Genomic DNA, 10,467 nt, shown 5'->3' with positions numbered 1-10,467 from the left:
GAGGACGCTCCGCTTTAGTGCCACTGTATTGACGGACATGACCCTGATTGGCTGATGTAGCCTGGGCACCGCCCACTACAGCTGACAGGCTTCAGATCAGTCTCACTCGTAGATGAGGACATGAGAAAAAACTGGTGGAAGAAATACTTAACTAGAAGCAACATTACAACATTGTACAAGTACTTTTAACTACTCAGCCTCTGGTGGAGTCATTTCCATGTGATAACACTGAGCTTGTTTAAGTTGTGGGAACATAACAGTTTTTATGGCTTTAATGTCTACAGACCATGAATGTATCTCCCGACAGTTAACAATGATCTGTCTGTCAAATAGACAGACAGAGGCGGAGCTAGACTCTCTTGATCAAAGTGGCAAAACTGCAGCACTGACTTTTGAAGGGGGGGGGGGGGGGACTAATCATACTGGTATGTTAACTAATACCATTTAAAGTATCTGAAGTATCTTACAGCCCAGAACAGAAATGTATTGACTTTGAAAAATAACTCTACAGAGCGGCAATGAATATACACATTTTCTAAGTTGAATTCTTTACAGGATCAAAACGATGATGTATTTCTAAAATATCAAGACGAAGTTCTAACAAAAAGAAAAGTTCTACATTGAAATGCAAAGAAAGCCACTAGCAGTCATTTTCTTTAGGAAGCTTTATTTCTGTTATGTATATATATATATTTATCAAATGTGTCTGTTTCACGTTCTTAAATCAATCATATTTTCAATAGGATAGTGGTTTCATACATTGTTGTGTTGCAACATTGTGAGTCACTACTTAAGATGGATTTGTACAGAAAAAAAGACTCCCATGTATTTGAGGTGAGGTTAGTTTAAAGCATGCTAAATAGGATAGGATAATACTTTATTGATCCCCAGAGGGGAAATTCTGGCTTTGCAGCAGCACAGACAAGAAAGCTGAAATACACATTAAACAGAATAGATAATAAATAAACCAATATATTCCAGTGAGGATGACATTTTTACATCACAATGTTATCATACCACATAATAATTATAAATGATGCATATATGTGTCAGTAGAATTGTAGCTGGTGGAGCTGAGCTGCATTAGTTCATTAGTTAGATAACATGATGTTTCATGTTTCATCATGGGTCTATCACATGTTTGGATAGCAAAATCTTAAAATAACTGGAAACTAGGCCACAGGAATTTATTGAAAGTTGTAAAAAGAAGCATATTTCTGTGTGAATCATAGTGCAGTAGAAAAACCACACTTTTTTATTTCCCTGCTTTCATCAAAATAAAATACATTTATGAATACGGTTTTAAAATCTATAAATCAGTTTTTTTATGGTGCAGATGTCAAACTTTTCAGACTCCCAGTCTCCCATGAAGAATGATGAAGACAAACAAGAGGATCTTTGTCCACTCTCAGGCTCATGACGGAAGTTAATACCCAATCCTATATTACTTTAAATAAACATGAAATTACAACGTTTAATCTTAAATGTTAATGTAATGTTGCCTTTCATCAAACATGTTACCAATAATGCATTGGGATATAAAGTAACTAATTCTCATCTAGTATTTGAGTAGAGGTTTAAAGTTTCATTGAATAGAAGCACTGTACCTCAAAACTGTCCTAGGTAATAAGTAACAGGCCACAACCGAAGGCTGTAGTGTACGTATATGCATTAAACCCACTGGGGTTTGTCCTCCCGTCTTCACTGAGGAAAAGGCTGAATAAAATGATACAGCCAGTAAAATTCTGAACAAATAACACATAACAATAAAACCTTTAAGAATAGGGTATTAACAGGTGTAATCCATGTAATAAAAGAGGTACATAAACTAAACAAGCAGCATTGAAATCCAAAAATACCTTCAGTCTCAACTGGTTTGACAGGTTTAGAGTGCAGCTGTTGGCCTTTGAAATGACATTATTTAATTATTTTGTAATAATGCAGGCAATAAGAAGAATAGAAAGGTCTCCTTTAATTACCATTTTATAGAGGTCAATACATCTATTAGAAAGGTAAGAACAATATTAATAATAAATCTTCATGTACTATTTAAATGACTAAACATGTATTTTCCTGAGATGCTCCCCTGTCTCGTGGTTTCCTCTGGATCGTTGGTGTGGACGGTCTACTGCTGCTGAAACTGCCTGAATCCAACTGCTAATATCAGTATTATATTTATTATCATAACAATGAATTTTAATGTGAATCTTAGAGGTGCTCGACTTTAACTGCTATTGTTAACATCCCAGTCCTCTCCTTTTCATTGTTATTATAGTTTCTAATGTTATTATTAGAATAATTGGTCATACTGTTCTGTTACTGCTAATACCCACACTTTAACCATTAATACGGACATAATAATAATTGTTTTTTATTCATTCTATTTTATTATTGTTGTTACTCTGATTTTCTCTAGTCTTGTCTTTCTTTCTGCATCTAACCCACTTTCCAACCCAAACACAGTAGCAGCGTGGCTGTTTGATCAAGGGGAGTCCATCAACATCCCAGACTCCGGGATAATTTTCAACAAGTCATAATAAGACAGGCACAAAAAAATCATCTCAGACCCATCTCATGTTCTCCACTGTGAGCAAGGGCGTCCATAAGGGGGGAACAAAGGGAAAGCTTTCCTGGGCCCAGGCCCATGGGGGGCCCATTGGGGTTAGATAACTATATACTACTATACTCACCATCACTAATAAACACAACAAAGAAACACATTTTATTCATTGTTGCCTGTTTCACAATGTAAATCCCCTCTTTTTTTTTAACATAAAAGTTGTGGAGTGGGTCCATTGAACTTAACTGTAAGTCATTTGGAGCTGGGTATGACCATGAACAAAAGTTAGGATGCCAGAAAGATTTTGACCCCAACAATATCTAGTAAGCAAACTGTTTTTCGGTAAGCTCCAAAAAGATGATCAGAGCCAGGAAGCTAGCACTGACACTACTGTGATGATATTATAAAATGTCATCTGTGGAGGGCCCATTCACTTGGGTTTTCAGATCAGAACCATTTCTGTGGGCAGCTCCTCCCTTCAGGCAGACAATACAGGGTTCCCTCAGACAACCGTTTTAAAAATTCCTTTGTCCCCTTTTCTATCAAAGCCCTCAACATCACGTAAACTGTAAGGTGTGTATGTGTGTACATATGGGTGTACGGTTGTGAGTGTATGTGTGTGGTTGTGTAGCTGTACCTGCAGTTGTTAATCACTGTTCTTAATTATCACATATTTATTTATTTAGTTTTTTTTTACTTTGTCTGTAATTCAATGATTATTTAACTGGATATGTTTGACTGATACATTAATGAACTTTGATATTTTGTTACTACATCAGAGCAATGTGAAGTCCAAGGCAAATATTCCCACTGGGGAACAATACATTTAATCTCATCTGATTCTGAAAGTAAGTTTTTCTTGCCACTGTTGCTTAGCTAAGTGCTGTGCTCATGATGGAGCTATACACATACATATTGATTGATTGACTGATGAGTTGTGTACACTTTGTAATCGCTGCCTCTGTCACAGCTGTGCACAATTAAAAAAACTGGAGACCAAAAGCACCACCTGCTGTTCATCTATCATTGAAGCTCCCACCATTTACACTCCAACCACAGACCATCACATCAGCTCATTAGGATATCATTAATGATGTAAGTAGTCAAAAGAAGTTACTGACCAGGTGAGTGTGTTCCAGAATGTCAATAATTTATTTATTCATTAATGAATTGATTATTCAATCAATTTTATGCCTTGTTGGCAGTCACAGTACATTCAATTTTTCATTTTATAACAGTTCTGACAGATCACACAAAATATCACATCTCATACAAAATCTAAACTTATCTTATAGAAAACATTTAGACATGGTCTGCAGTCTTTATTTTAAATACAGTGCTCTATTTTGAATGGCATAAAACCTCACTGAGAAAAATGGAAACATTTGTTAAAATACATATATTATTTCTTTTTTTTTATTACAGTATTTAAAATAGCTTAATTTACCACAACTATAACACACACAGTAATAATTGTGCCACTGAGGGAAAGAAGGGGGGGGGGGGGGGGGGGGGGGGGGAGGGTAACATCCACATTTATTCTTCCTTCTGAGGTCCAAGCAGATTGAAATTTAATTTCTCTCCTTGTTGCCTTCATCTTTGTTTCAGGTCAAAACAGGGTTGGATTTCACAACATCATTCTTCCATTAGCTTTACTCTCTGCTAGAGGTAGAAAAACTATCAGCGTCCAACTTGTGTTTAGCCGGCACTGTTCATCCATACACAAACATAAATCCCTCTGATTGGATCATGTGTGACTTTAGGGGCTCATACGCTCTGTTAATGGGGACCAAACTCTGGGTATTGTATTCCCCTGCCATCCCTCAACAGTCTCCATGCGTCATTTATTTGCTCTTTCCTGATGAACTGCCCGCTTCTGTGGATCCAATCATTTAGATCATGGGTCCTCCACCCTGTTACAACTACTCCAAACACATTTCTGAATGTTCAAACTTATAGGAGCACCCCTTTGAGAAAAAAACTAAAATGCTGTCAGTGTGTGCTATGATGCTTTCAGCTTCAATGGCCAAAATAAATGTTATGGTTACCCTTAGGGTGACACCTAATGCGTCTGTGAAAATGATATGATCAAATCTGATGGGAAGGACGAGACGTCGACAAACCACGGAGCACAACCTGTCCTCTTTCCAGGCTGTCAAATACTGACATTTGGTCATTTTATACATGTGGTATGAAATACCCAAACGTCCTCGGTTGAGTTGATGACAAACAGTGGCGTCAACTTAAGGATTGACATGGGACTCTATCGATATGCCTTTGAGCAAAGCACAAACCAACAACTGCCTCGGGCGTCTGCAGCCCCCTGCAGCCTCCTTACTCTGACATCTCATCATTCATTAATGCATGTCCAAAGGGCTTATTTTCTTGTTTACATAAACCATCAGTTTTGTGTCACTACGTCCGAGGTAACATATAGGTTGGTGACGGTGACATGTGATGTTTGTCTCTTCCTGATATTGAGTGATCAGCATTGTGAGGATTGTGATATAAAGTTATTCAAAGACGCATCTTTATTCAATGTCCTTAAATTCCCCCCATTTAATTTAACATACTTTATTTTCCAGGCACAGATAAACATAATCATATCTAGCTTTGTAATTTAACTTTTTCATATTTGAACCAGTTCTACAGAAGTACTGCAGCCGCTGTCTCGGTCAGCAGCGAATCTAGAAGTGCTTTATCATAGTTAACTGCTGTGGATTTTCAGTATTTCTTCTAGAAATGTTGCCCTTCAACAAAAATCCCTCAGTGCTGACTGAAGGCTCTGATCTAGTCAAGACTTTCTATTGCTCACTAACGCTGTAGTGGGCATGTAAGGCTGCTGGAAATAAAAAAAAAGTTTAAAAAAAAAAAGCAAAAGATTGGTAGCTGTAAGTTGAAACTTTTATGGTGTCTGTATCATAAAACTTTTAACCATGTGTCGTTTTCTTCTGGCTAATCTGTTTTCTGATCTTTATGAGCAGAGGCGCTGATTGTCGACAGGCAACGCAGGCAACCACTCCCCAGGCCAGTATAGGGGGCCCCCAGAGGGCTGATAAACTTCAAACCACAGCAGTGTCTCAAAATGTGCAAAGTTTGCAATGACAGTAGGAAATCTCCCTAAGGCGGCCCCATCTGACAGCACTCACTAGTGTTGTGCTGCTAAGCATGGCATGCATTATTCATCAGAAAAAGAAGTTTGTTTAAAAGTAAAATGAAGAGGAATTCTCTGTGTGTGTCTCTGAGTCTGTCAGACATTACCATTAATATAAAAATGAAATTTAAGCAAGCACATGTCTTGCCTTATCTGTAGGGAAGAGACACTTCAATAACCTATCTTCTGCTAGCATTACAATTCTGCATTTGTTCTATTAATTTAACATGAATTAAGAGAGGAACAGTTGACTTGTTAGCTGAAGAATGTGAGTAAGTATTTACGGTATTAAACATCTTATAACCTGTCAAGTTGCTCTTTGGCAATCTTACCGAGATAAACATAGCCTTAGTCCTGAACTAAAACTAAATGTTGACATGTTGTATTTTCCTGTTCAGATTATTGATAACATAATGATGGTTAGGGGCCCCCTGTGAATTTTTTTACCTTGGGCCCCCACAGACTTTAAAAACGCCACTGTTTATGAATGCTTTAGTTATCTGATTAATGCTGTTTCATTGTTAATGACTGAACACCTCAGAACCAAGTACTCCTCTCAGGTGGAAAAAATAAAAATAAAACAAAGCCATGAGAAGTCCAGTTGCCTTTGACTTTTAAATATTGCATGATCTGGATGACAAAGGCAAACCCTCCTGATTATATGCAATAAAATATTCAATGACCAGTCCCCCGTTTATCTATATGGACATATGAATGTATATGCATCCTTACAACTCTTTCTCTAAACATCTGCTTATCTTAAAGCACAGTACCATGTTAGTGACTGGAAGAATGACGGCTTTAAGGAAGCTCTTTTATATTGCACTACATGAACTTAAATCACATCCCACCAGTTATTATGACGCCTCAACCCTTTTTCATTGGTTTACACGTGGATCCATCAGTTGTACTGGAGAAGGAGGTCGGAGATAAAGAGGGAGTCGGGACATATTACGGACAGAGGAGAAAAGTGTATCTTAGCAACACAGGCCAAAAGTCTGCTCATGATTTCATCTTCTGGATGAAACTGAAAGTTTGATTTCTGCAGATATGTACAGTTTGTAAGTCAGTTTTACAGTGTGTTCTTTCACACACTGCAGTAGGTGCATTAGAGCTGTGCTAAATATAAGCGGAAGTGGTGAGTCCTATAATGAGAGTAATTTGCTACAATAGAAAGTACTTGTTGAGCATACTTCCCAAGTTAACTGCTCAAGGCTCGAGGGGATTTGGTTTGATCCTGTGTTATGATCAGAGCCACGTAAGGTATAAGACACAAAGGGAAGGGAGCAGGCTTCAGAGGACACTTCTGGTTTGTGCAATATAGGAGACGATTAAAATCACATACTGAGAGTTATTACGCACACAAAGCAAATGCCTCCAAACACATTGGCTACACTAGATCAAATATAGAGTCTTAACAAGCCAAGATATCATGCACATTTTACTAAGGCAACTTCAAAAACTGGAGTGAAAGTCAGCTCTTAACACTGTATGGAACAACACCCCACACTGAGTTGAAACACCGTAGCAAGGCAAGTCTGTGGACATGAGTATGTTTGATAGGCTCAGTGTTCATGTGAGCGGAGGTAACGTAAATCAATGTTGCTACTATTTCCAAACTGCTTCTTGTGTGTGTAAAACTTTGAGGACACTTGTGACAGAGATTTAAATTATTTAAATTAGATTTAGCTAATAAGCAATAAGCTGACATATTATTCCACTAGCAAACCATTATTAGCCAACATTACACATGAGCTAATATGTAGCATGAGCTGACATTTTAATGCCACTCAATTCGCTTTTAAGGTAGTGTACAGTGGAACAAATCATTTGATGGTTTAAATCAATTCTTTGTAAAGATACACAACCACAAGGCTGTTCTTTTTAGCAAGTGTCTATTAGCATTCAAGGCCTTAACATCCAGTACCACTTTTTTTCAGCCTCATCTCCAAAACCTTACAGTACTTGTAGCATCAGTTGTTTGCCTTGACAGATGTGTGACTTGTAGATAAACTTGTTGTGTTGAGTTGCAGCAGCTGCTCGGAGCTTTCTTTGCATTTAGGTGTGGTAAATGTATTTTTCTTTATACTTTAAATTGTTACTTTGGACATACATGTTCTTCTCTAGTCCTTAAAGAATTAACTTTAGAAGACTTAAACATTGTCACTGTTTTTTTTTTTTTTTTTTTTACTTTTTAAGGTTAATTAGATACCCGTGAAGATAAAGTCTGACTTGGATGTTAGTTGTTAAAGTTGGTATGATCAGTGGGTAAATAAACACTTTTCATTTGTGTAGGTTTGCATCCGTCACATTTCAGTCATCCATCCAAATAGTCTTGCTCCGCCACTGCTTGTGGTGTTCTACAAGTTCTAGTATCTTTGGACACATTATGTTTAAATGTTGTAACTTGTAGTCTATCATAATGATAAAATCTGATAAATAAAATATATTTTAATAAGCGTAACTTAACAGTTGGGTCAGGTATAAAGGATAAAGTATGAGCATACCTTGAAACCTTTTTGGTGTCTTATCATGATTTTTTTTTGAAGGGAATGAAGGGGTTTATATTTGGGGAATTAAAAAAAATACTTCACTTTGATTTAAACTGACACCTCAACCTTTACATCTGTACACCTGTGTAATGGTTTCAGATGTGGTAGCTACCTCGGCTGGCTGGAGAGCTGGGTGTGCTCTGAACAGAATTTTGTACAAGCTTGTGTATATGAAAAGGCTTTTCTGTCACACAGCCAAGAAGTGTTTTTTTTTTTTCCCTAGAGGTCTATTTTATCTTGGGTTTAAGTCGTGTGTGTGTGTGTGTCAGCAGAAAACGTATAAACCTCAAGTGTGTGCAACTAAGTAACGGCAGCATGTTCAGTGTTGCTGATTGTGCAAATGTGTGCAAATGTGGGTAACACTTCAGAGTGAGGTCCTTGAAACAAGTTGTGTCCTTTTTTGTCTTATGTATGGCTAATTATATGTTACTGCATACAGTAAGACATATGTGAGAGTGTATAAGCATTAAGAATAGCATCAAAAACATGTTTATCGTTAGACTGTAAAATATAGACACTACTACCAACTTATTGACACGTTATAGACTAATAAATAATGTTACTAAAACATTAGTTTCTATTATTGTTTATAATTACATACACATTAAGTATGATCTACTTGCTTTTTTAATATGTTTTGGTTGATTATTCAATTATATGATCTAGCCATAAACTCTTTAATGATGCTATAATAAACACTTTTAAAGTCCTATATGTCATCACTTATAAGGACCTTGATAACTATGCAGTAACAGTTAGTAGAAGGACCTTTATGAAAATGACTGTCTGTGTGTGTAAAAAGAGAGTGTCTATCTTAGCTCAGTCATTTCAAGTGCAGTGCACATTATTTCCACAAACCCTGTGTGTCAGCTGGCTTGGAAATGAGTGAGTGCACATGAGTTTGTGTGTTCATGCACGTGTGTGTGTGTGTGTGTGTGTGTGTGTGTGTGTGTGTGCGTGTAGGCCTTGTGAGTGCTGTGGTCATAAAAACGCAGCTCCTCTTCTTCTCTCTGTGTCTCTCTCTCTCTTCCTCCTCCTCTGTGAGCTCTAGAAGATGCTTTGTCTTCGGTTCTTTCCTCCTGAGAACACACAAATGAAGGCGGAAGAATAATAAGTTTACGATTGTCGGGTGAACAGCCCTGGTTTGTGAAAACGCCAAACACTCTCGGCTCGCCAAATCTACTCGTTAACCTTCAACATGAGAATCATTTCTTTTGAAAAAAGTCCTTCAGATGTGCAAGTTGACTCCTCTTTTTTCAATAGGAAACATCTCAACATCTTTCTTAGTTTCACAATTTAATTTTTCTCAGAACCGGCTCAGACCAGAATACTTGCTCTTGTTCCTGAAGTGGAGCTGCCAGACCTCCCGACAGAACCTACAGAATTCTTTGTTTATGCTCATATCTTTTATTCCAAGGCACATTTCCCCCTGCGGAAAATAAAGTACATCTTGACTTATCTTATCGTAAAGGGGACACATTATGAAAAATCTTCATCACTTTTACAGTGTTTTTGAACATATATTTGGGTTATCTGAGTGACCACCGACCCACAGAATGTGAAATAAACCCATCCAGTCCTTTGTTTGTGGTCTGTATAAGTCTTACAACACAGAGAAAAATGCTCCGTTTCAAATTGGCTCAACTTGTGACATCACAGTGGGATTCTGGTAAAAGAAATCCCTTCCCCTGATATCTCCACCCATGGACTCCACCTCCAGCCTAGATCTTATCTTTAAATGCTTATCTTGCATTTAAAGATAAGATAAGATAAGACACTTTATTGTCATTGTATGCGATACAACGAAATTTGGTTGGTGACAAACCGCCCAACCAAAAGAGACACACGCACCAAAACGAAGCGTTCTGAGAGAGCTGGTTTATACAGGGTCACAAACCTCCTCTGGTGCCTGATTCACGTTATATTTTGATCAAAGCACAGCACAGATGTTTCATTTAGACCACGATTTTTTTAAAAGGTAGAAAAGGGGGATAATATGTCCTCATTAAATATGAGTCATTAGAAACAGGTGATACAGTACATTTTTACAGCAGAGTGACTCAAAACTTTCCCCTAACTCTTCAGCTGGATGACACTAATGAATACTGTGAGAAAAGAGTTATGAAGCTGAATGTGTCCTTAAGCTTTTTATTAGCCTCACTAGTCACACTGACACTTGTTAAGTATATTTGGAGCTGATT

General features: G+C 37.5%; 1 protein-coding gene across 1 annotated transcript in view; it reads right to left on the bottom strand.

Moving 5' to 3' along the window:
- Positions 1-3,689: 3,689 nt before the first annotated feature.
- The window catches only part of cdk18 (cyclin dependent kinase 18), a 46,282-nt gene continuing 39,504 nt past the window's right edge, over positions 3,690-10,467 (bottom strand). Inside the window, exon 16 of the mRNA XM_061041411.1 lies at positions 3,690-9,345. Coding sequence (XP_060897394.1) covers positions 9,314-9,345 — 32 coding nt within the window. The 3' untranslated portion in view covers positions 3,690-9,313. The remainder of the gene's footprint in view (positions 9,346-10,467) is intronic.

This window comes from Labrus mixtus, chromosome 7 (assembly GCF_963584025.1).
Source record: "Labrus mixtus chromosome 7, fLabMix1.1, whole genome shotgun sequence".
Lineage (NCBI taxonomy): Eukaryota > Metazoa > Chordata > Actinopteri > Labriformes > Labridae > Labrus > Labrus mixtus.
This window is presented reverse-complemented; position numbering and strand designations above follow the sequence as displayed.